The following is a 26,974-nucleotide window of genomic DNA, read 5'->3' as shown; positions in this document are numbered from 1 at the left end:
AGGCCTCCGCGCGGAACTGCAGCTGCCGGGCCCAGGGACGGCGCGGCGCGGCGCGGGGCAGGGCGGGGAGGAGAGGCGATGGGAAGGGAGGGGAGGAAAGGGGAAGGGAAGGGAAGAGGACAGAGAGAGACAGGCAGGGAGGAAGTAAGAGAGGAAGGAGGAGGAAGCAGAGAAGGAGGCGGGAAGGTAGGCGGGGCCAGGCATGTTTGCTGAGGCGGTTACCAAGATGCTCCTGGAGTAGGACCCAGCCCTGCCCTCAAGGAGGCCCAAGTCCATTGGGGGAGCCAGATCTGAGCCACAGCGCAGGTGAGATATCCGCAGCGCGAGGGAAGGCAGGCTTCCCGGGGGAGGCGGCCTTTGAGCTGGGGCTAGAAGTTTATGTAGGAGTTTGCCTGTCGAGCAAATATGGAAGGGCATTCCAGGCAAAAGGAAACACCTATGTAAAGGCAGGAAGGCATAAATAATCAGCCTCTGCCTCCTTCCTGATGTCCCGGAATCGCCAACTCCCCTTCACCCCGCTCCTTTAGCTGCGCCCGGCGCACCTGCGACCATTCGGAGAGCATGAGCCGGGCGGGCAGACCACCGGGGTTCCAGTTCTGGCCACCTCGGTGTCCTCCTGCAAACTGGGATAATCAGAGCATTTACCTCATAGGACTGTTGTGGAGGGTAAGTCTGAGAGTCTGGCATGTGGCGAGTATTGATAAATGCTAGGTATGATTAGCAATCAATAAATGTTTCTAGAAGTGGGCAGATATTGCATACATTAGGACCCAGGTGCCTGCTAGTCGCTGGGTATAGGGAACAGAAAGAAGGGGAAGACTTAGACCTGCTTCCGGGGCTTCGGGTCTTACTTGACTGTGAAACCCTACCAGTAAAAATTGTCGAGTAGGTCCCCTGGACACGTGGATCATATCTGTGTGCTTAAAAATTCTGCATGTGTGCTGGTGACAGGCAGATTGGCATTGTGGTTAAAAGAGGGGGGCAGGGAGTGCTGGCGCCAGCCTGGGTTTGCCTCTTGGCACAGCTGCTTTCTAACGATGTAACCTTGGGCTAGTTATGCCACCTCTCAGGCCTCAGCTCCTTCATCTGTAAAATAGGGGCAATAACAGTGCCCACCTCATGGGGCTGTTGTGAAGCAACAGTTTGGGGCTATCACCAACAAAGCTTTTATGGACATTCGTGTACAAGTGTTTGCGTGAACATAAGTCTTTAGATCTCTGAGATACGTGCCCAAGAGTGTAATCGCTGAGTTGTATGGATGGTGCCTGTTTAGTTTCATAAGAAACTGCCAAAAAGTTTTCCAGAATGGCTGTACCCTTTTACATTCCCATCAGCAATTTATGAGTGATCCAGGTTTTCCGTATCCTCATCAGCATATGGTCATTATTTTTTATTTTCGCCATTCTGATATGTGTGTAGTGATATTTCTTTGTGGTTTTAATTTGCATTTCCTAATGGCTAATGATGTTGAGCATTTTTTCACGTGCTTATCTGCAATCTGTATATTTTTTTTGGTGAAATAACTGTTCATGTCTTGTCCATTTTCTAATTGGGTTGTTTGTTTTTTGAGAGGTTGAGAGTTCTTTATGTATTCGAGAAACTGGTCCTTTGTTGGCTATGTGATTTGCAAATATTTCCTCCACTTTGTAACTTGTCTTTTCATCCCCTTAACAGAGTGTTGCACAGAGCAAAAGTTCTTAAAGTAAAAAGTAAAAGTAAAGTCCATTTCATCAAATTTACAATATGTTTGATACTGTATCAGAGTTACGGTATGTGCTTTCAGTCTAAGAACTCTTTGCCTAGCCATAGATCACAAAGATTTTCTTTGATGTTTTTTCTTAAAGTTTTATGGTTTTATGTTTTACATTTAAACCTGTGATCCATTTTGAGTTAATTTTGTAAAAAAGACTTAAGTTGAGGTTAATTTTTTTTTCCTTTTTTGCTCTGGATGTCTACTTGTTCCAGCACCATTTGTTGAAACAATCTCTTTCTTCCATTGAAATGCTTGTGTACCTTTGTCAAAAACAAGCTATTTCGGTATGTTTCTGGGTTCCCTATTCTGTCCCATTGATCTGTGGTGTCTGTCCCCCTTTTTAACTTCATTTTGATTAACACCTTGCATTAGTATGGTACATTTGTTACAGTTGATGAAAGAATATTTTTATAATTGTACTATGATTGTCCATGGTTTACTTTAGGGTTCACTGTTTGAATACCACACAACCTTGATTGTGGTAGCTATATAATCAGTATTGAAGTTGGGTAGACTGATACCTTCCACATTATTTGTTCACTAGAATAATGTTGTCTATTTGTACAAAATATCTTGCTGCGATTTTGATGGACATTGCATTAAACCTGTATATCAATTTGGGGAAAACTGACATCTTTACTATGTTGAGTATTCCAATCCACGAACACAGTATGTCCCTCCATTTATGTAGATCTTTGATTTCTTTAATTAGCATTATGTCCTTTTCAGCACTCAAATGCTATACGTGCTTTGTTAGATTTCAAGCTAAATATTTCTCTCTGTTTTTGAATTATTTTGAATGATATTTATTTCCTTTTCTTGCCTTATTGCACTGGCTAGAAGCTCCAGCACTATGTTGAATAAGAGTGGTGAGAGAAGACACCTTTGCCTTGTTTCTATTTTAGGGGGAAAGCGATCAGTCATTCACCATTAATATATAATGTATAATGTTTTTGTAAATGATCTTTATCAAGTTGAGTAAATTCCCTTGTGTTCCTACATTCTGAGAATTTCTATATGAATGGGTTTTGAATTTTGTAAAATGCTTTGCCTGCCTTCGTTGATATTATCATGTGATTTTTCTTCTTTAGCCTGTTAATATTTGGTGGATTACATTGGATGATTTTGTTGTTGTTGTTATTAAACCAGACTTGCCTTCCTGGAATAAATCCCACTTAGTTGGGTGTATAATTCATTTTATATATTGATGAATTCTACTTGCCAATATTTTGTTAAGGATTTTTGCACTTATATTAGTGAGGTATATTGGTCTTTCTTTTTTTTTTTTTTTCTTTTGTACTCTCCTTTTGGTTTTGCTATCAGGGTATCACTGGCTTAATAAAATGGATTGGTAAGTGTTCCTTCCTCTCCTATTAAATGGAAGAGATTATGTGGAATTAATCTTAAATCTTCTTTAAATGTTTAATATAATTCATCAGTGAAAACATCTAGTCCTGTAGATTTTGGAGGGCAGAGGGGGTTTTAAAATTATAAATTCAATTTCCTTAGTAGTTACAGAGTTATACAAATTATCTATCTCACATTGGGTGAGTTGTGGCAGTTTGTTTTTGTCAAGGATATGGTCCATTTCATCTAAGTTGTCAAACTGATGTGTGTGAAGTTGTTCATACTATTCTCTTATTAACCTTTTGATGTCTGCAGGGTCTGCAGTGAAATCTTCTTTTTGATGCCTGATATTGGCAGTTGGTGTCTTCTTTTTTTTCCTTTTTTTCTTTGTCAGTCTTGCTAGAGGTTTCTCAGTGTTTTTTCAAAGAATCACCTCTGTTTCATTGTTTTTTCTATATTGTTTTTCTGTTTTCAATATCATTGATTTCTCCTCTTTATTATTTCCTTCTTTGTGCTTGCTTTGGGCTTATTTTGCTCTTCTTTTTCTGGGTTCTTAAGAAAGAAGCTTATATTATTGATCTGAGACATTTCCTTGTTTCTAAAATAGGCATTTAAAGCTAAAAATTTCCCTCTCAGCACTGCTTTAGCTGTGTCTCACAAATTTTGATAGGTTGTATTTTTATTTTCATTGAATTCAATGTATTTTTTAATTTACTTTGAGACTTCCTCTGTAACTCATAGATTTATTTAGAAAAGTGTTGTTTAGTTTTCAAGTGTTTGGAGGTTTTGGTGCTATCTTTCTGTTACTGATTTCTAGTTTGATTCCATTGTGGTCACAGAACAAATTCTGGATGATTTCAATTATTTTAAATTTGCTGAAACTTGTTTTATTGCCCTGGACTTGGTCTGTGTTGGTATATTTTTCATGACCACTTTGAAAGAATATGTGTTGTACTGTTGTTGGTGGCATGATGTTGACTGTGTTGTTGAGTTCTTCTATCTACTTGCTGATTTTCCCTTAGTTATTGTATCAATTGTTGAAACAGGGGTATTGAAGTCTCCACCTAAAATTCTGGATATGTCTATTTCTTATTTCAATTCTATCAGTTTTTGCTTTACATACTTTCCAACTCTGTTGTTTGGTGCATACCCATTTAGGATTGCTATATCTCCTTGGTGGATTAACCCTTTTACCATACATAATGTCCCTCCCTATAACTGATAATTTTCTTTACTCTGAAGTTTACTTTATCTGATATTAATACAGCCATTCCTCCTTTCCTTTAATTAATGTTTGCATTATATATCTTTTCCATCCTTTTACTTTCAACCTGTCTATATTGTTATATTTGAAGGGAGTTTCTTATAGATAACATATAGTTGGATTATATTTTTCTAATCCACTCAGCCAATCTGTCTTTCAGTTGGTGTAGTTAGACCATTTATGTTTAATATAATTATTAACATGTTAGGGATTAAGTCTGCCATTTCATGTTTTGTTTTCTGTTTGTCCTCTCTGTTTTTTGTTGGTCTTTTTCCCCAGTCTTTTTGTGAGTTGCTTGAACAGTTTTTAGAATTTCATTTTTTTTTATCTGTAGTGTTTTTGAGTGTACCTTTGTATAGCTTTTCAGGTTTTACATTAAATATTCATAACATGTACATGTTGTCATTTTTACTAGTTCAAGTGAAGTATATAAACTTTCTTCCTTTTATGTCCTTTTATTCTTCACCATTTACAATCTGTCTTAAATAATTCTTCTCATATATGTAGAAACACATATTTATAACACACAGTGTTATAATTTCTGTTTCAACTGTTAAATATAATTTAGAAAACTCAGGGGGAGAAGAAAAGCCAATTTTATTTACCCATGTTTTGCTTATCATGTAATTTATTCCTTCCTGATGTTGCAAGTTTCCTTATTTTATCATTCCTTTTTGTTCAAAGAATTTCCTTTAGCCATTCTTTTAGGTTAGGTCTCCTGGTAACAAATTATTTTAGTTTATCTTCTCTATAAATTTCTTGATTTCCCCTTTGTTCTTGAAAGATATTATTGCTGGGTATAGGATTCTGGACTGACAGTTCTTTTCTTGCAGCATTTGAAAAATATTGTGAAAACTTATGTGCATTCCCTCTGGCCTCCACAGTCTGTAATGAGAAATCTGCTCTCATTTGAGTTGGTTTTCCCCTGTGGGTAACATGCCATTTTTTCTGTGGCTGCTTTCAAGATTTTTTCCTTTGTCTTTGTCTTTAGTTTTTGGGAGTTTAATTATTGTCTTAGATTACCAGAGCTCTTATGACAATTACTACACAATGAGTTGGCTTAAACAACAAAGATTTATTGGAGTAAGGGACGCAGGAACTGTAGAGGCTGCTGCGGCTGTGGCCAGCGAGAGGACCCTGGTGGGGCATGGAGGCACGCATTGAGCATGGACGCATCCATAGCTGGACTGTAGGCAGGCCACGGCCCCAGTGCCAAGGCCTCCTCCTGGCTGGCGACATGCCTTCAATGCCATTTGGGGTGAGCAGAGGCTGGGCCGGGGGCAGCGGGCTGTGTAGGAAACTGATGAGCTCAGTCGACTGTGTGGGTGGATGGGGCAGTGGCAGTGACGATGGATGCCTTAGAGGAAGAGAGTGTTGGGCACTGTCCATCTCTTCAACCTCTGATGCAAAATTCCATGCTGTGGTTGTATATTTAGAGGACATAACCTTAGTTCTCCTCTTAGAGTAGACACCTCTCTCAGGTGCTTCTGGGAGACACCCATCCCCCAGTATAAGTAGTGTGTCAGCCATGTGGAGTAACCCACCATCACCAGCCCTCTCTGCCCCCAGTATCACAGCAGGCCTTTCACTTGGGCCAGAGTTTCAGTCCTTCCACCCAAGTGGTCCAGCTGGGTGGGTGTTTTGGGAGGAGCATTTTATCTAGGGTGTCACTGCCCCTGTCTTGAGATTTCTGGAGCTCCTATTATAGCTAGTCTTGGCCATGGCAAGGAACTGAAAGAGATGCCTTTACCCAAAAGCTACATGTGAAACTCAGCTTGTGTTTCTAGTCCTTTTATCACTGTCTTCTGCTGGTCCTGATGTAGTCCCACCATGTTTCTAGAAGCCTCTTTTAAACATTACTTTTGAAAAACTATTTTTATAGATGAATACTCAGGCTAACCTAGTGGATCTAATCTTGAAATTTCCATGATTACCCACTTAAAGATCAAAGTATTACATGCTGTGTGCTTTTTAGATGTTAGTACTATGGAGGCAAAAATGTTTTCTACATTGGTGTTCCTAACTTACTGGGCACCAATAAATGTGGGCTGTGTGCTAAACGTAGACTAAGAGGTATCCTTTACTTATAGCATTTTCAGTGTGTTTGTGCAAGTTTGCGTTAAATCCTTTCTGTATAAATCAATTTGTTAAGTTTTCTGTTGGACTGAGTAAGAGTTTAGGAAGAAACATGACCTTGTAAACCTGCAATTCTTTCTTCATGTCAAATCTCTCCTACCAAGATGGTTTTCCACTGCTCTAGCTCAGCAAGAGTAAGGAGGTAGCAAACGGCTTTCATAGACATCTGTCTGCCTTTGGTTTAGTAAAATGTTTGGTATAACATTACTGACCAGGAAACATGTATGCTATGTCCCTAGAAAGAAGGAAAAACATAGTTGAATTCCCAACGTATGCCTTTGAAAACAATTTTTAAGTAAAAATTAAAATCTGTACTGACTTTCCAAAAGAAAAAATAAAATTATTGGCTCTCTGTTTAGAGTCTAGAAGTTCCAGCAAGGCCATGCTTTCTTTCTCCCACTGTGAGTCACGTTCTGGTGACAGCAGTCTTCTGTCACGTGGCAATCTCTCTCTCCTTTCTGGCTTCTCCTAATGGCTTCTACTGGTTTCTGGCTTCTCCTGACCCTGTCAGAATCTCCTCTCCTTATAAGGCTTCTAGTCATATGGATTAAGGCCCACCCTGATTCAGTTTGACCTCACCTTAACTAATAATAACATCTTCAAAGGTCCTATTTACAAATGAGTTCATGCCCACAGGTATGTGGATTAAGATCTGAATGTGTCCTTTATGGGGTACATGATTCAACCCCCCCCAAAATTATGAGGTGTCTTGGGATTTCTTTAGTTTTATCCTTTTGGGGTTCGCTATGCTTCTTAAATCTGTGTGTAGCCAAATTCAGGGAATTTTCAGCCATTATGTTTTCAAGTATTTTCTCAGGCCCACCTACTTTCTCCTCTCTTTCTGAGACTTTGATGATATACATGTTAGATCTTTTATTACAGTCTTAGAGGCTCTGTTCATTTTTTTAAGACTAGTTTCTATTATGCAGATTGGGTAAGTTATTTTGGTTCTGTCTTTCAGTTCACTGATTTTTTCACCTGTCCCCTCCATTCTGCTGTTGAGCCCACCCACTGAGCTTTTATTTCGATTATTGTATTTTTCAGGTCACTTCCCTATATTTTCTATTTCCATCCCCACTGTGATGCTCAGAGAGTTAAACAGCAAAACCTTTAACTCATGGAGAGGCAGGTGCTTCCCTTGGGAGAAAGTGGGTTGGGGAGCACTGGGGGCAGGCAGGGGAGTACTAAGAATGATGCATCCTATTTGGAAGTAGGTGATTAAACTCAAAGGAGAGGAGGGGATGTAAAAAGGAGTTAACCCAGGGTATGGGGAATCCAGTAGGAGAGATGATTGCCCAGGTGGGTGATCAGAGAGAGGCCCTCAGGGGACAGAGCCTAAGGTCAGGCAACAGCCAGACAGAAATAACACACCAGCTTAGGGACTGGCTTCAGGACAGAATGCTGGCTCTGTGGGCCGGGGCAGGGCAGGGGCAGGGGCAGGAAGGAAACAGAATTGAGGAAAGAGTCAGTTTATTCAGTTGAGAGTTAAATGAGTATATTCTTTTGTTAGAGGCACCCTAAGTAGGGATTACATGCACAGCCTATGGGGTCAAGATGCCTGGTTTTGAAGTCTGTCTGTGCTACCTACTTGCTGTGTGACCTTGTACAAGTTGCTTAACCTCCCGTGCCTCAATATTCTCATCTGTAAGATAGAGATAATAATACTATCTAATGTGAGTATTAATAACTCTTAGGCATGCAGTAAACAGCATATGAGCTTTTGTTAAATAAATAAAAATGCATAGATGCATTTAACATAAAAATTCCTTGAGTGCCTATGCTCTGCCAGCCCCTTTGATGAGCCGTTGCAGGCCAGTGGAGTTAGGCCCCAGGGCACAGCTACAGAACTCTCAGAACTGGGGGTTCACCCAGAGTCAGTGCAGCTAGCAGACATGCCTGTTGCAGAATCTACCACTAAAATCTATGTCATATTGCAAGCCTGGGCCAGGCTGAGCCCACAGTTGAAGCCAAGGAGTGCCAGCTTGGGGAGGGGAGCCCTGCAGGGCTGGAAGCCTGGCCTGCCTCCTCAGCTGGGCTTGAGGGCTTCAGCAATCTGGTACCAGATCCCAGGCAGCCTCTTCTCCTACTCCAGGGATCAGAAGAGCAGAAAGAGGTCAGAATGTGAAAAAAGGGGGACAGGGAGAATGGAGAAGCCAAGGAGTATCTTGAATACCTTTCATCCCTTTCACAGAGGAAAAAGCAAAAACAGACATGTGGGGGTGGGGTGAACAAAAAAAGAACTAAAAGCAGAGAATGAGGTCAGCCAAGCCAAGGACTTTTTGTGGTGTCTTAATTAAGCCTGGAGCCCCTATTGTTACTTTTAGGGTAGAACATATATTCAAGGCCTGGCTGAGGTTTAGAACTGAAGCTTTAATGTTACTGGGTCCTATGGTCTGCCAGAGGGCAGGGGGTGGGGTGGGGACATCCCCAAGCCAGCCAAGAACCAATAGCATCTCCACCCCAGCCCCTCCCAGAGTCATCTTTGGCTGGAGCAGAAAAAAGAAACAACCAGGAAGGCTTCACCTCCCAGCTCTGCCCTTCAGTGGGCTCAGTTTCCCAATGTGTACCATTTAGATGAGGCCAGCTAGGATGGTAGGCAGTCATCCAGGCACCTGCCATCACCATGAACAGGAACCATCGGAGCAGCTGGATGGCCCAATGGTGAAGGACTTGAGCCCGAGGGCAATTCAACTTCCATTCGAATGCTTGCTCTGCTGCTTGCCAGCTGGGTCATCTTGGGCAAGTGACCCAACCTCTCTGAACCCATTTCCTCATCTGTAAAATGGGGTAATCATTCCTACCCCATATGTTTGCAGTTGGAATTAATGAGGATGGCCCGTGTAAAGCTCTTCACACTTAACGCTTGGTGAGCATTTGTAGTTACCATCAGAGCAGAATAAAGAAACAGATGCTAAAGAAAGAAGACACAGCACAGGCCCACCAAGGCTGCAGGAGCTCAAAATGGACAGTGAAGTCTATGGGATGGGATGGCTTTTTTCCCGGCAGGAGAATGGCATCAGCTGAGGTGTGAGACTGCGACTCTAAGCAGCATGTTTAAGGACTGGGGAGTCTGAGCTGCATAGATGGAGGGATTCTTGTTGGGGAGTGGTGGGACAAGAGGCTGAGAGCATTTTGGGGGTCAAAATGGTAAAGATAAACACATAGTCTGAGCATCTCCTTCCTTAGCTATTGAAGGACAGCATTGAACTCAGAGCTAAGTCCAAAATCATCCTGGTTCTAACATCCTGAAACTGTGTAGGGTGCAGGGAGCCATGGAAGGTTTTGGAGCCTGCAGGTACTGTGAAACAGCAAGGATTCTAGCCAGTGACCTGAGCCACACAGGATCTGCCATGAGGCTTAGGATGGGGGAGCCTTGGGGTGGAATTCTGCCTGGGAATCCAAGGCACGGACTGCAGAGCCAGCATGTGAATTCTCAACAGCAGAGTCCTCACTTCAGCCCTATCCTAGGAAGCAGCAGGAGCAAGGCTACCCCTAGGAAACTAATGAAGCCTCAGCACAGGGGGTCTCTGCCATGTGCCCCCCAGAGAACCCCTGCCCTTCTAGCCTCACCAGTCCCTGAAGTGCTGCCACCTGCCCAGACCCCTTCCTTCCAGGTGGTCTGGGTGCCACCATGAGTCAGAACGGCAGAAAGAGGCCCCCTCTCTGTCCAAAATTGAGTCAACCAATTGTCTTGTGTTTTCTAAAACCTAGTCATGAGCTAGACACTGGGAGAGCCACAACCAAGGGTTCAAAGGACTCTATGCCGAATAACAATAGGGTAGTACTGCGTGTTCACCAAACCATTTCTTGTTCCTGGGCACACAGAAACAAGCTTCTTAAATTTGTGGGTTTATGTCTTTTGCCAAATTTGGGGAGTTTGCAGAAATTATTTCCTTGAATACTTTTTCAACCTCATTCTTTATCTTCTCCTCTGGGAATCCAGTGATATAAATGTTGGGTCCTTGTTATTGCCTCACAGGTTCCTAAGACTCTGCTCTTTCTTTTTTTATTCATTCTATTTTCTCTCTGCTGTTCATAGTGGATAAATTCTATTGATCTGTCCTCAAGTTCACTGAGTTTACCCTCTGTCACCTCCATTATACTTTTGAACCCACTCAATGATTTTTAAAATATCTGTTATTGTATTTTTCATTTCTATAATTTCCATTTCCTTTATTATAACTTCTAGTTCTTTTCTGAGATTTTCTAATTTTTAATTTGTTTCAGAATTTATAATTGATTTTGAATCATTTTTATGATGGTTGCTTTAAAATCCTTGTCAGATCATTCCAACATCTGATTTATTTTGGTGTTGGCATCAGTTAATTGTCTTTTCCTCTTCAAGTTGTAGTTTTCCTGGTTCTTGCTGTGGTGGCTAATTTTTAATTGTATCCTAGACCCTTGGCAGAGAGAATGGTATGGGCAAAATTCCCACTGAGGTGGGAATTTTGTCAAGAAACAAGTGAGCTTCCCTAAAGTAAGAAGTGAGTGGTCTTGACCTTCGAGTGCCCAGAGCCAGCCCAGGGCATACTGAGGGCAGGGGCTTTAAAAATATCTGATGAATTGAGCTGACTGTGGGTAGAAGAGTTTGCTCTGGAAAGCGGGTTCTGTAATAAAGGTTGTAGAGAGGAGCAATGAGAACTCTCCATGAAATGACAAGTTGAGGCCAGCCTGTGAAGGATATGGGAGAGAACACCTGTTGCTTTAGCCTGTCTGGCATGCATTTCCCCCTCCTTTTGATATCAGCATGTCAATTTCTTCTTGAGGAAGGGACTCCCCTCCACTCTAGGTCCATATAGTTCAGATACAGCTAATCCCCTTCCCATATCCAGAGGTGACATGTGGCTGGCTCCAGCCTGGCCCAACAGTTTATTCTATCATACCAGCTAGGTTATTAATTTTGACCCAAGCTGGGCCAATGAGAGACCTTTCTGGAACTATTGCTGGACTTTTAGAGAAAAAAGTGACTCCCTTTCTGCTGAGGTTGCTTAAGCTAATATAAATAAAATAAAATAATAAATAAAATAAAATATAAAACAAAATAAAATCCTGGAGTGCTGTCATGGAAAATGTTGACATAGGGCATTCAGAGAATTGCTCCCTCCACTGAAATAGCTATAAGCTGATGAAAACTGACAGAATCAACTTTTTCAGAACTCTGAAATCTAATCCAAAAGTTACAGCAGTCAGAGACTGCTTAATAGAGGAAAGGGCAGCTAAATTCCAATAAGGGAGTGTTCTGGTTTGCTAATGCTGCCAGGATGCAAAATACCAGAAATGGATTGGCTTTTATAAAAGGGGGTTTATTTGGTTACACAGTTACAGTCTTAAGGCCATAAAGTGTCCAAAGTAATGCATAGACAGTTGGGTACCTTCACTGGAGGATGGCCAATGGTATCCGGAACACCTCTGTTAGCTGGGAAGGCACATGGCTGGCATCTGCTTGCTCCCAGGTTGCATTTCAAAATGGTGTTCTCCAAATTGTCTGCACCAGCTTCCAATGGCAGTCTTCAAAATGTCACTCTCAGTTGCGACTGAGTCCCTCAGTTGCTCTGTGAATTCCTTTATACGACTCCAGTGATCCAATTAACACCCACCCTGAATGGGCAGGATAACACCTCCATGGAAACTGTCCAATCAGATGTTTCACTCACAGTTAACTGAGTCACGTCTCCACGGAAACACTCAATCTAATCAACACCAGTAATGTCTGCCCACACAAGATTGCATCAAAGAACATGGCGTTTTGGGGGGACATAATATATGCAAACCAGCACAGGGAGTACTGCAGCATTTTCACTCATCTGACCACCATGCCCCATTCCTCAGCATGGCAGGGGCAGCAGCCAGGGGACGGTGGCCTGCATTCCTGTTGTGACTTGCTGATGCAGGGGGCCTAATACAGACCTTGTTCTTATGATACTGTGGTTGTGTTTTCATTTCATGGGGGATTAAGGACTCAGATATATCAGGGAAAACAGGGTGCAACATGCAGGGCCAGGACTGGTCACCTGCTCAGAAGAGACCTGAGAGGACCCTAGGCTTCCACCTCTGGTAAATGTGGGCTCCACACCAGCAGGAGGTGAAGGCTAAAGCAGTGTTGAAGGCAGCCTGGCTCAGTATTGAAGGAGTGCCCTAGCTCAGAGCCAAGCTGCAGAGACTCAAAGAATAGTATTTATTTTTCTTTTTTGACTCCAGACATTGAAGGAAATCTCTGTCAGATCACTACTGACCACTGAGATAAGAGAACAGACTTCAGTGACCACAATGACCACACATTATAAGGAATAGTTGTTGCAAAAATAGTTTGAAAAATCACTAAACCACAAATCAACAATCACAACAGCAAACCCTTAGGAAGTGGGTAGAATCTGATTTCCAGGGTTACCAAATGATAATATTCAAAATGCCTGTTTGTCAACAAAAGTTACAAAACATAAGAGAAACAGGAAAGTATGTCCAATTCATAGGAAAGAAAGAGAAATTCACAGAAACCATCCCTGAGGGAGCCCAGACACTGAACTTACTAAAGATTTTAAATTAACTGTCTTAAATATGCTCAAAGAGCTAAAGGAAAAATGGAAAAGGAACTAAGGAAACTAGGAAAATGATGTATGAACAAACTGAGAACATCAATAAAGAGACAGAAATTATAAAATGGAACCAATTAGAAATCCTTGAGCCAAAAAGTAGCATACAGGAAACAAAAACTTCTCTAAAGACATACAACAGCAGATTTGAGTAGGCAGAAAAAAGAATCAGCAAACTTGAAGAAAGGATAATTCAGAGGAGCAGAAAGAACAACGAACGAAGAAAAGTGAACAGAGCCTACGGGATCTGTAGAACACTGTCAAGCATACCAACATATGTATTATGGGAGTCCAAGAAGGAGAAGGGAGAGAGAAGGGAGAGAAAGAACATTTGAAGTGGCAATGGCTGAAAACACCCCTAATATATGATGAAAGACCTGAATCTCTACATCCAAGAAGCTCTATGAACTTCAAGTAGGCTAAACACAAAGAGATCCACAATGAGGCACATTGTAATCAAACTGTCAAAAGACAATGATGAATTGATGATAATTCCCACTTAACAGATGAGCAATCTGCAGTTCCACAGAGCTGGGGTTAAAACCCAGAGCCCCAGGGCTCTTCCTGCCTGCTTTCATTCGTGCTTGCAATGGCCTCATCAAAAGCATGTATCTAGTCACGCTCAGGTCCCAACCATAGCTACCTGTCAGAATCACTAGGCAGACTTGACAAATTTACAGATTCAAGACAACTGGATGTCCACATGCAAAGAAATAAAGATGGACCCCTACCTAATACATGTACAAAAATTAATGCAAAATGGATCCATGACCTAAATATAAGAGCTAAAACTACAATACTTTTAGAAGAAAATATAGGGGGAAATCTTCTTGACCTTGGATTTTGCAATGGATTCTTACATATGATACCAAAAGCATGAGCAACAAAATAAAAAGTAGATAACTAGACTTCATCAAAATTGAAAACTTTTGTGCATCAAAGGACATTATCAAAAAGGTGAAAAGACAACCTACAGAATGGGAAACATAGTTGCAAATCATATATCTGATTATGATGTAATATCTAGAATATATTACAGAACTCCTGAAACTCAACAAGAAGACAAACAATCCAATTTATAATGGTCAAAGAACTTGAATAGACATTCCTTCAAAGAAGATAAACAAATGGCCAATAAGCTCATGAAAAGATAGTCAACATTATTAGTCATCAGGAAAATGCAAATCAAAACCACAATGAGGTACCACTTCACACTGAGTAGGTTGGCTATTATTAAAAAATGGAAAATAACAAGTGTTGGTAAGGATGTGGAAAAATTGGAACCCTTGTACATTTTGGTGGGAGTGTAAAATGGTGCAGCCACTATGAGAAACAGTGTGGCATTCCTCAAAAAGTTAAACATAGAATTACCATGTGACCTGGCAATTCTACTTCTAGGTACATACCCAAAAGAACTAAACACCGGAACCTCAAACAGATACTTCTGCTATGAACCACTATTCATAGCAGCATTATACACAATAGCCAAAAGGCAGAAACAGCCCAAGTGTCCATCAACAGATGAATGGAAAAACAAAATGTGGTATATACATACAATGGAATATTATTCAGCCACAGAAAGGAAAGAAGTTCCGATATATGCTACAATATGGATGACTTTGAAAACATTATGCTGAGTGAAATAAGCCAGACACAAAAGGACAAATGTTGTTTGATTCCACCTATATGGAATACCCAGTATAGGCAAATTCATAGAGGCAGAAAGTATATGAGAAGTTACCAGGAACTTGGGGAAAGGAGGAATGAGCTGTTATAGCTTCATAGGTACACAGTTTCTGTTTGGAATGATAAAAATGTTTTGGAAATAGATGGTGGTGGATGGTAGTACAACATAATATCACTGAATTTTACATTTATGCTTAAATGCAAAAACTTATGTTATATATATATATATATATATTTTTTTTTTTTTTTTTTTTTTTTTCCTACAGACTTCCATGAGCTACCAGAGCTCCTACTCAGGTAGCAGGCATACAAGGGTTCTGTAATTCTTGATCTAGAGGCCTGTCTCACCTCTAGATTGTGAGCTCTTGAAGCAAGGACTAGGGGTGTTCCCTTTGCTAACCACAGTGCTCAGTCCATTTCAGACCTCAGTAAGTGTGAGCAGCTAAATGATTGAAAAATCTTCCTTTTCTTTTGTCCTAAGTTTTTTTCAAAGCTCTTCATTCACTCAAAGCCTCATCACATCTCTATTAAAGAGAAGCAAATTCTCCAAAGATCAGAGAGGTTGTGTGACTTGCCTGGAATTGCTCAGCAACCTGAGCAATGTGAACCATGTATACATTCAGTACACAGAATGCTCCCTACAATATTCTGAGCTTCGCAATCCTTGGAACCCTCTAGGCTGGAGTGGGGGTGGGGGAGATGGATATTACACTGAGAATCTCTACTTTAAGGAGGAGAAGTTCATATATTCAATAACTGCAGCAAAGACTGTTGGTAATAGTTTCCCAATTTATAGCTGGGCATATGGCCATCCATTTTATAGATTAAATTTCCCATCCTCCCATGCAGCTAAATGAAACCATGTGATCACGTGCAGGTCAATGGAAACACGAGCAGAAGTAATATATACAAGGGTTGTGCCCTTAAAGGGAAAGGATCTGCCTCCCCTTCTTTTCCATCGTCCCTCTGGCTGGAATGTGGACATTCCACATTTTAGGTAATGAGAATAAAGCAAGCACCTTGGAGGCAGTAGAGAAGAGAGAAGGTGCTCCATAAATGAAGGATGTATTGAAGCAAACTGCTCTCTTTATTATCTAGGCAAACAAATCAGAGAATTATTCCCTGATAGAAGTCAGTAAATTATCTCATCGTTCCACATCCCTCAGTTCTGCAAAGTGTGATAGTCATTAAGATGTTTCCCAAGATTTTTATTTTCCTCCCTCCCTTGGTTTGAGTAACTCCAGAAGCAGACCCTGAGACAAGGATTTGATGAGGGCAGGGAGTTTATATGGAAGGCTCTCTCAGGAAACATGGGGGGGAGGGAGCAGGTGTGGTTTTTTTTTTTTTGGGGGGGGGGTGGTAAGGCAAGGAAGGGAAGGAGGGCAATAGACATTATAAAGCCAGTTACCATTGTGGGCAACTGGAGCACATTCCCTCTGGGGAACTCTAGGAGACGGTGGAGACCACGTCTCAAAGTTCTCCAACTGAAAGGAAGGACATTGGGGTACTTGTCCATCAAGTCTCCTCCAGCACTGGTTAAAAGCTGCTTCCAGGGGCACTAACCCTCTGGTACTCCCTGCCCGTCATGTACATCGGTCAAGCATGAACCCATGGCCAGATAAAGAGCCCTCAGGCAGAGAAGTGCAGGTGCTCATAAGTATAGCCTTTGACATTTAGAGGCAAATGTTGAGGGGCTACGGGTGGGCACTGACAGCAGTGCTATACCTTCCTTCTGGGCATGTGGCAGGATGGTGCTTCCCTAACCTTTTAAAAATTAGTAGTTGCCTTTGGACTGGCTTTAGCCAATGAAATATGAACAAGAGATACATCTGTCTTGCCTGGGCAGAAGCTTTAAGGGCCTATGTGCAATTTACACCATTCTTTCTCCCCTCCACAGTGATTGTAGGAGCAGGTGGGACCATGTAGAAGCAGCCCAGGTCCCTGAATGACTACAAAGAGCAGAGTTCACCAAGACCCTGTGTAGACATGTGGCAAGAGCAGGAAATAAACTTTGATTTGTTAAGCCACTGAAATTCTAGGATTGTTTGTTACCACAGCATAACAGAGCCTCCCCTGATTGATACAATAAGTTTAATGCATAGTGACACAACTGGCAATAGAGCACGTGAGCTGGATTTAGTGCACAGGTGGGCTTTGTTTGACCCATTCGGTATTGTTTTACAAAACTGAATCCAGATGACTGGCTTCTGTTTTTTTAAAAAGTATTGTGAGATCTGGTAAATATTGGCCACATTCTCACATGACAGCAATCAGCTCCAGTTCAGTGGCACTGCCCAGCTTAGATGAGGCATATGTTCTCTCCAGTGTATTTCTATTATGATGCTGGTTTTGTCCTTCTTTTACCTTATCAGATCTGTGTAGACATGTACATTTCCTGACCAGTCCCTGGTGCTCTGTATGAAGCTATGGAGGAGTCATTGAGGTTCAGGTCTCCCACAGCCTTGGCTGCCTCATCTGCATCCAAGTTTACTGCAGCCATATGTCTGATCAGCCCCCTCCATCCTTTCCATTTTCTGCCAATCTCCTGCTGGCTGCCCAGATGCCCAGGTCTCACATAACCTTCACCCACCTGGGCTCATCAGTCTGACCTGTCAGATTTACAATATTCTTGCTAAATTTTCAGCTACACACAGCCCGTCCTCAAAGAGCTCATTCTCTACTGAGGGAGACACTTACAGAAAGGGGCCTCCACATGAAGGTAGAGTATGATGAGCACCAAATGAGAGCAGCAGAGCAGAGGGACTTGATCTTGGGGGAGTGGAAAGAGATTTGGATTCTTACTTGGCTGCTCTCACTGGGTAATCTTGGACAAATCACATTTCCTTTCCAAGTCTCAGTTCCCTCCTTTGTCAACTTAGGGTTTGGCCACATGCTAGTAAAGGTCTTCCTCAGTCCTAACCCTCTGTTCTTGGTGTTTCTCACATCACTTAGTACATCGTGGGTGTGCTGTTGGGCTACAGTTCTGCAGAAGGAGGCTGATATTATTTCCAATTCACTCAGGTTTAGAGACGGTGACAAGTTATGAATCCCATTCATGATCTTGAAGTGTTTTTGTGGCAGGTAGATGAGCTATCCCTTCCATAAAGATAACTCCCCAATATGTGTTCCATATTATGAAAAGCCATGCTAACTGTTATCGGGAGAGACAGGACCTCCCAGCGTCATCCAGCCTCGAGAAGGCTGCACAGCCCTTCCAGGCCAGTGAATGGGAGGTCTTTACAAGAGGATTCTGCTCCCGAAAAGGACTCTCACCATGTTTATCTGTCAGGAAAGATGTCATAAATAGCCTAAATCCCTGCTTTTCCAATTCAAACCACTTTCCCCAGATCTAATCTCTATGACTGTGGGTAACAGCTGGACACCACCCTCCCATAACGACCCTTCATAAACATTTATGGAACAGAGGTAAGGTGTGCCCAGTTGACCCAGGGCCATCTTGGTGTCTGGGCAATTGCATTCACAGAAATTTGATTAGTGGTTTCCCGTGCAGACCAGAAGCTCTACACGAGGAGTTCTCTTCTACCCTTGCATCTGCAGGTGTACCCCACCCACCAGTTAAGATCCCATGCCAGGGAGCCTTCAAGCTCGCTATGTTCTCTGGTAGACAAGAATGAATGAGCTATCTGCACACAACCCCGGCTGGCCTCATTGATTTGCCTGCACTTCTCCTTTGGTAGTTGTTCAGTAAGAGCCTAAGTGGGTTGGTTTTACAACCAAGTCACAAGTTGGATTCATAGTTTAACAGACAGCCAGGGTGGATCGGGCATGAACTCGAGGTCACAAGACCTGGGTTCTTATACCTACTTCATGATACAAATTGAATACCCTTGGGTGAGTCACATCACCTTCCTACAGCCTCAGTGTCTTCATATGTAAAATGGGCTACTGATCTCTGACAACACGCCTCGGAGGTTTAATGGGAAATAATCGGTGAGAAAGCACTGACGGAGTATAAACCTGTCACAACTGTTGATGATAATTTAGCATTTGCTCCAAAGTGAGTTGCATGGAGGGAAGAACAAAAGAAGAGCCACATATTAGAACTTTCAGTTATATTTTTTGTTTCCTCTGTGTAAATTTCTTTTTGGGTGCATTTTCTAATGCACATATATTATATTTACAAATGATGGAATATTCACTACAAGCTGATGCTGATCTAAGCATTTTGCATGCGTTAGATCATTTAAGCCCCATAAAGTAGGTACTTTATTATTATCCCCATTTTATAGGTGAGAACATGGAGGTTCTTCAGAGACACTGAGTCAGAAAGCCAAGGTTACCGAGCTATGAAATGGAGAAGTCAGAACTGGAACCCAGGCTGTCTGGCTCAATACTCCATGCTCTTTTCCACTACTTTATGCTGCCTGGTGCACTAGTGCATCTATAATTTATAAGTAAATCAATTTTGCATGTTTCATATTGTACATAATGTGTTAGGACTAATAAATACGTAACATATTGTGAAGGGTTTGCCTAAAATATTTTTCTGGTAGGGGCACTTAATCAGAAAAGTTGGTGACCAGCTCCTTTAAGGTCCAAGAAAGGGGAAATATGAGGTGTATTGCCACCACCCCAACCCCCAGCAGGGCCAGGACTAGGATGAGGCAAGTGAGGTGCCTAGGGCACAAAATGTAAGGAGGCACTCAGTCAAGGCTGTGCAAGCCTGGCCCTGCCCCCACAGCATAGACGGGAAGCAAAGGGAGGCTCACAGAAGCCATAGGAAGAGAAGGATGTGAGAGGAGGGAAAAGTCACCATTATTTATTTTCCCAAACACTTCAACTCCTGTCCAACCCCAGTCCTGGCTAAGACCTGTCCACCCTGAAGAGTTCCCGAAGGTTTCAGGATGGAGATCCTGTGGTAGTGGATAGAGGACCAGGAGGGTGATGAAATGAAGATTTTCGGCCAGCTAGATGGAGGGGACACAAGGGGAGCTGAGTTCCCATCTCAGCTCTATGGGGATAAGAAAAATCCCTTCCTGCCTCCCCCATAGGTTGTGTGAGTGCATGAGAGGTGATTTGCCTCCTTTGAAGTTCTGTATGTGTACTGGTGTTACCAAGTACTGCATGGAACTATTTTTAATACCATATTATATTACATTCTATTGCTTCTCTACTGAGTCATTGTAGAATTAATTCTTGACTCTCCCCACCCACCATCTTTGTCCCCTTCCTGCCTTCCCAGCCTGATAACTGGGGAGTGAAGGAGGTGGGGGAGAGTGAGTTGAGTAACTCATCCATGGTGACCAAAAGAGGTGATTTGGATAGATGTTCCCCTACCCCAAACTCATAGTAGCTCTGAGACCCTGGGTTCTTATTGCCATTTCCTAGGTCTTGGAAAAGTAAGGACCACATCCAGTTAAAAAACACACAGAAAACGAAGATGAGTCCATGTAAGCCTGCCCCTATCTTTTGGAAAGAAAAGAACCCATCCGAGCACACACTGAGGGTGGGAGGGGCACATTTTATCTAGAAACAGGCCTGGAAGAAGGAAGAGGCCCAACAACTGTCCCCTTTCCACTTCCCCTTCCCTCCACCCCCCCCCCAGCTCCATCCCAGCACTGGAAGAAATGAAGTTCTGAAAGCCTGGCATCAGCAGGTGTGCCAGGCATGTCGCTGAGCGCCACAGTGACCCAAGAGTGGCCTGTGCACCTAGAATTGAAAGATAGAGGAGAAAGAGGACAGCTTCTTAAACCCCTCAGTGCAAAACCTGTGTTTCCCCACTATCATTACTGCCCTCAACTCCTCATCTGTTTGGTGGAAGACCTATCGCCTTAGAAGATTCTGGAAACTCAGATCCGGGGAAAATAAGGTGTGTTTGTGGTCCAGGGGGCACACCTTCTCTCGGTTTCTTCCACTCACATCCTAATAAAGCCTATTGATGTGGAGGTCTTCCAAATTTTGGAAACTTGAAAAGAAAATTATAAATATTTACCCCACACTTTCTAATTTTATAGATGGGAAATAAAGGCCCGGGGAGGTCGAGTAATCTGCTCACCGTCCCACAGGGATAGTAGTAGAGCGAGATCTCCTGCCCCCTCCCCGTCCCCGATCCAGCTCGCTCCCCATCACGTTCTGGTACTGAAGCGCAGCTCCGGAAACTTGCAGTGTCGGGCCAAGAAGACCAGCGGAAAGAACTGTGCCAAACGGGCTCCTCCCCGCACACCGGGTCGGCCCCTAGGGCGCCTCAGCTGGGTGCCAACTGCTAAGAATCCCCGGAGGACGGGAGCGTCTTCCCTCAGGAGTTCCGAACCCCAGAGGTCAAGCGAGGGCGAGAGGTCAGGGGGCGCCCGGCGGTCACCTCCAGATCTCCCAGCCGTCTCCACGCGGTCCAGCGGCCCCTTCCCCAGCCGCCTTTCCTTCCGCGCTCTAAGTCCTCAGCCTTGCGCTCTCCTGGCTACCCGCGAGGAGCGTGCGCCAGGCGCCAAAGGGCGAGCCCAAAGTTGGAGGCGCCTGGAGGTGGCTTCCCCGCCCCCCTCGGTTTCCGTTGTTTCCTTCTTTCTGGGGAGGGAAAAATCTCACAGCCTGTTTGTTTCCCCAGCCTCGGCCCGCGTGGGGCCAGGCATATGGGCATCTTGCGCTCTGCATCTGTGTCCTCATTCGCATTTTCTGTGGATGCGTATGTGTGTGTATGTATGTGTGTGTGTTTGGGCCGGGCTCTGGGAACAAACGTGCATCTGTTAAATTTGACAATAAAGTTCTACAGCAAAGCTGCCAGGATTGGGGCGGCGGGTGGGGGCGGAAGGCAGAGGGGGTGTGTGAAAGCTGGCGTCTCAAAAGGCGACTCCAAAGCGTCTGGCCCAGGTATTATATCGGGGGAAGGTAAGGGGAGCAGCTGCTCCTTCTCGCAGGGTGTGTATGGGAGTGAGGGTCCATGTGTCCCTGTGAAGAGTACACACCGATCTGCTCAACATATGTCGCCACAAATCACAGTATCTCTCCCTCCTCCACCCCTACCCCCACTCCTGAGCGAGGGGCAGAGCAGAGAGTGGCGCTGAGAAGAGGCGTCGCGTCAACAGGTGTTTTGGTGCGCAATGCACCTTTTCACGCATTCAACGTCGGCGGCGATATTGTGGATACTTTGTTTCCAAGCGCTGCGCGCGAGCTGCGAACGCCCGGGGGAGGCGGTCCTGGGCAGGGTGGGGGATCTGGAAATAAAGACCTCAGGCGCTCCTGAGGGCCCAGGCCTTCTCCTTTTGTTCGCAGACTCCCTGGGCTGGAGCTCCCTTGTGCGCCCTGGGGGGTGGCATATGGCGCCCTCTCACCTACCCAAGAAAAAGAACCAGCCACCCATTCAAGAGCGCACGAGATCCCTGGGCTCGGGGAGGGGGAGTCTCTGAGGGAATGGCCTCTCTACCAAAGCCCGTGAGGAGCCCGCCTTATCTTTCCCCACCCCACCCCCACCACCCTCAGCTGGCGCAGCAGCCGTTGGGTGGGGAGCAGCGCGCGGGGCAGCACCAGCCTGCGGAAGCGTCCCAGCTCCCGGCAGATGAAATATGAGGCTGGTGAGCCCCTGGAGACCATATGCTTTCAATAAAAGAAGACAAATAGGACCGAGATAGGCCTTGCAGTCAACCTGTTATAAATGGGTGGCAATTGGGCCAATGTACACGGGGGAAGGGCCCCCGGGGGGAGGCCTGCTCGGTGCCAAATCCATGTGTCAGCTTCTGAGACAGGTGTGCCCAGAGGCCAGGGCCAGGTCTCCCTGTTCCAGGTTTATCACGGCAAAGGTAATATTGTGCTAACTATGAGTAAACAGTCATTGTGAAAACCAGGGAGAGTTTATCAGAGGCGAACTAGTTGGGGGGTGGCTTAACAATAAAGTTGCCCGCCTTGGGAGCAGGTGACGGCTGGCTGTGCGGACTCCCGCAGTAGATGTTTTCCAAAGCACTCCACTTTACAATCTCTTGTAATTATTTATTAAACGAAATCTATTTATTATTATTTTAGCAAACACTGGAGACAGGTGGGGCTTTCTTTTCGTCGTCTCCTTTTGTTTGAAGGGCTGTTTGAAGTGGCCAGTCTCGGCTCGGGGAGCTCGCTCGCCAGATTTTTGTCTTCCCCTCTTTCAGTGCCGAGGCGAAGGCGAGAGAAAGAAGCCCCCTCCTCTGGCAAGCCATTAGCTATTCAGCTCCCCATGGCACCCCTCCCTCCCTGCTCGATTCTCAAAGAGCCCCCAAGCATTGCTAAGATTCCCCCCGCAGACAAGAAGGCGGCAGAGGCGGCCGCTGCCTTCCTTCTCTTCCAGTCTGCCCGCGGTCTCCAGACGTCTGGCTGTCGCCTCTGTCCTGAGAACCCACAGCCTCCAGGCAAGGCTAGGTCTCAGGGGGTCAAGGGAGCAGGGGTCCTGGAGGCCTTAGAGGAGGAGGCTGGCCCAGGGGTGCAAGAATAGGCTCAGGTCCCCACGGGAAGAGCCATTTCACAAACACCGCCAGTGCGCACGGAGTTGTCGCCTTCTGCGCCTCCGTCACCAAAAGCACAGAGATTAATTTTGGAGAGGGGTCTGTCCTTCTCCTCCAGTGGAGAGCGAGGGCATGGATCTTCGATCCCTAATCTCCCTGGGCTCCCCAACCTCCGGCCACGCACTCCTGGCCAAAAGAAGGGTCGCCAGAAGTCCTGGCGTGCAGCGCGGAGGCGGACGCCCCCAGGGCGCTGCGCGCTCCTCGCCCTCGGTGCTTTTTGCGTAAAGCAGGAGTGGCTGCGTCCTGCAAGCCCCAGAGGGTCTTAAACCGGTGGGGTTTGTGAGAGGCCGGAGAAGGAATCCAAGCGAGTCCCAGAATTGTCTCCTGGGCTAGAAGATTCCCAAGAATCCCCCGGGATCTTCTTGCTGCGGGAAGTTCGCCCTGCGGCTCTGGCCAGCATCCATTAGCTGCCCAAAGCAGGCTCCAGCCAGGGTGAGATCCGCTCTCGCTCTCCATCTGAGGTTCACCAGGGAGTAAAAGTCCTTGCTGTGGGCTATGCTTCAGGCCCCCAGGGAACCACAGGGGTGCTTGGATGCCCCATTGGTGAAGAGTCCCTCCACCGAGCCTGCCTAGGTCCTGGGGCCCTAGGGAAGCTGTTATGGATTTCCTCTCCCAGTTCCTAACTCACAGGGGTATAAACCAAGTACGGCTGGGGCATGAGGCAGGAAAGTAGAGGGCTGGAGCTTCAGTGGACTCAAAGTCCCCATGGCACAGATGGAGGGGGCCACTACCCCTTTTCTAATCTGACCCTGACATCCTTCACAGACCCTGGGCTTTTCCTATTTTCTGCATTTTGGGGTCTTTGGCTTTATCTTAAGAAAAGATTGTCCCTGGAATCAAGGAGAGGCAGTGGGTGAGGGGATGACCTTCCACTTGGAGTCTTGGGACCTGAGGTTCTCTGTGACTCTGATAGGATGTGCCATGTGATGTTGGGCCAGCCACTTTCCCTCTCTGGGTCTTGACTTCTCAATTGGTAAAATGGGTCTCGGGTTCCCAATCTTTTGGCTAAAAGACAGTTCTGGAGCAAAGATGTGGAAGCCGAGTCCAGAAGGGGTCCCTATGTTGATACTGACCTTGACTGAGCTTGGGTTCCTGCAGCAAGGGAAGGAGCCTCTGCTCACAGCACCCCCACCCCGCGCCAGTCCTAGAGCCCCCTCTCGCTGACTCCCAGCACTGCCGCCCTTGGTGTTAATATTGCTCCTCAAGCATCCTGGCTGCAAGAGGCCATCACTAGTGCCGGCATGCAGACCTACTGCATTCCCTCCCCCATCCCTTCAGTCTTTTGGGAGTCTCAGTTTTTCCTGGACCCGCTAGAAAGCGAAGCCTCTGTCTCCTCCCAGGCTCCAGTCGCCCCTTTCTCTGCTTTCTTCCCTGGGAATGTCATGGTCAAGAGAGAGGAGCGGAAGCCGCGACCCCTCACCCTGAGTGACCGGAAGCAGAAGACCACGGGGTGTCCAAGGCGGGGACAAGAGGGAGGGGCGGCGGAAGAAAGGAGAGGTAACAGTTCAGACTCATTTTGGGAAGATTTACTGGCGGTGCTAAGAGGGGCAAACCTGGGACCTTGGAGAGGGCCTGCCCTGTGCCCACCACACGATCCCTACAATTCCTAAGTAAGGTCTGGTCCAGGTGACCGCTGGCTACCCCTGCCTTGCTGTGATTGGACAGGACTAAGGGGAGAAACCGTGGATCCTCTTCCAAGGCGCCAGCACACCACAGGCATTCAAAAGCCACAAGTCCAGAATGCTGTCCCCAACTCTCATTTCCCCCTGAACTCCCGGCCGTCTCCTGACACCCTCAGCCCTCCCCGATCTCCCCCCGCCCAGGTCCTGACCTGAACGCTCTGGGTACTGTCCATGGGCAGTAGTGGTGGAATGTCCCCTAGGAGGCCTCTGGCTGGATCAGACTCTCCGGGGCTGAGAGGAGGGAGGAGGAAGGGGTGTTCAAGTGCCTCTGTCTGGGGAGTGTGGACAGGCATCTCAAGGGGAGGCATCTCAGGATGACACTGGGGACTCGGACATCCTTAAGCAAAGGTTTCAGAGTAGCAGGGACATAAGCAAGATCTCCCTCTGTGTTAGCCCCTGCCCTCCCCCCACCCCTCCCCCCCACCCCCTGTGACCTCCCAGTGAAACATGACCCCATGTGTGTTTCCTAACCTGACCCATAGGGCAGGACAGCAGGGTGGCAGCTGAGCCTGGTGGATGCTCCTCCAAGCTGGTAGTCAGAACATCTGGAACTCTGCTCCGTCTCTGTCACTATCTTGCTGTGCGATTTAGGGCAAGCCTCCTCCCTCTCTGAGCCTAAGTATTCCTATGTGTAACACGCGGGTTTTGGCCTTCCCTATATGTTTCCCAAAGCCCTCTTTAGGTACCAAGAGAAGGGCTGCACAGATGCAAAAGAAAGAAGACTAGTAAAGAGGTCTGGGCGGCCAGGCGCGAGACAGACGGGGTTCTGCACACTGGGCGAGGCTCTTTGAGGAACCGAGAGTTGCTGGGACGGAGCCCGCCCGGAAAAAGCAAACAGCGCGCTCCCCTCCCCCGACCCCGGCCCTTTGTCCGGAATCCAGCTGTGCCCCGCGGGGGAGGAGGGGGCTCGCCTGGCGCGGCCGCGGGGTCCCGGTGCTGATTGGCCAGCAGCACGGGCAGCAGCGCGGCAGGCACGCTCCTGGCCCGGGCCAAGCAGATAAAGCGTGCCAAGGGGCACACGACTTACGGCTCAGGAAATCCCCGCGGTCTCGCAGCCGCGCGGAGAGAGAGACAGAGGCCGGGAACTCACAGCCTTCAAGCTTCTCTTCTCCCCTCAGGGCTGGGGAAACTCCCCAGTGGCGGTGCCTGCAGCTCAGCAGAGGGTGCGGGCGAGAAGGCCAGCTCAGCCTTCGCTGCTCACCGCTCTCTGACCCTTTGCGCCCTGAGAACTAGGTAACACTTTCTCTTCTGGTACTCGCAGGCCGGCGGAGGGGTCCTCGGACCCGGCGGGGTGGCTCTTTCCTGGTTTATTCCCATTGACCCCCGTGTGTCGGGCTGCGCGGAGGTGACCGACCCACGCATACCCTTCCCTCTTACCTCGCTGCAGGATGGCGCCTTATCCTTCGGGTGCGTCCGCTGTCCAAGTGACCCGTGAGACTGAGCAGCCATTCCCGGGCGCTTCTGACGACGAAGTGACCTGCGCCGTGTGCACCCCGCCCAGCCCCACTCTCGTGACGCCGAACTGCTCCGAGACCGAAAGGGGCAGCTGCCGAGGAGTCGCGAGGAAGCTCCGGGCGCGGCGTGGGGGCCGCAGCCGGCCCAAGAGCGAGTTAGCGCTGAGCAAGCAGCGACGGAGCCGGCGCAAGAAGGCCAACGACCGCGAACGCAATCGGATGCACAACCTCAACTCCGCGCTGGACGCGCTGCGCGGCGTCCTGCCAACCTTCCCAGATGACGCGAAGCTCACCAAGATCGAGACTCTGCGCTTCGCGCACAACTACATCTGGGCGCTGACGCAGACGCTGCGCATAGCGGACCACAGCCTCCACGGGTTGGACCCGCCGGCGCTGTCGTGCGGGGACCTTGGCAGCCCGGACGGCGGCTCCCCCGGGGACTGGGGTTCCCTCTACTCCCCGGTCTCCCAGGAGGGCAGCTTGAGCCCCGCAGCCTCGCTGGAGGAGAGGCCGGGGCTGCCGGCACCCGTTTCTCCCGCCTCCCTGCACCCGGTCTCCCTGGCCTTCTCAGGTTTTCTGTGA

General features: G+C 46.4%; 1 protein-coding gene across 2 annotated transcripts; it reads left to right on the top strand.

Moving 5' to 3' along the window:
• The first annotated feature begins 284 nt into the window (after nt 1-284).
• Nucleotides 285-26,974, top strand: NEUROG3 (neurogenin 3). 2 transcript variants are annotated; one of them, XM_037805320.1, is made up of 3 exons: nt 285-306; nt 528-666; nt 26,326-26,974. In XM_037805320.1, the coding sequence occupies exon 3, from the start codon at nt 26,327-26,329 to the stop codon at nt 26,972-26,974; it is 648 nt and encodes a 215-aa protein (XP_037661248.1). In that variant the 5' UTR covers nt 285-306; nt 528-666; nt 26,326. The 2 variants fall into 2 exon arrangements, with proteins under 2 accessions (XP_037661248.1, XP_037661249.1); XM_037805321.1 differs by lacking the exons at nt 285-306; nt 528-666 and adding an exon at nt 26,067-26,171.

The sequence above is a fragment of the Choloepus didactylus genome, chromosome 15 (genome assembly GCF_015220235.1).
Source record: "Choloepus didactylus isolate mChoDid1 chromosome 15, mChoDid1.pri, whole genome shotgun sequence".
NCBI lineage: Eukaryota > Metazoa > Chordata > Mammalia > Pilosa > Megalonychidae > Choloepus > Choloepus didactylus.
This window is presented reverse-complemented; position numbering and strand designations above follow the sequence as displayed.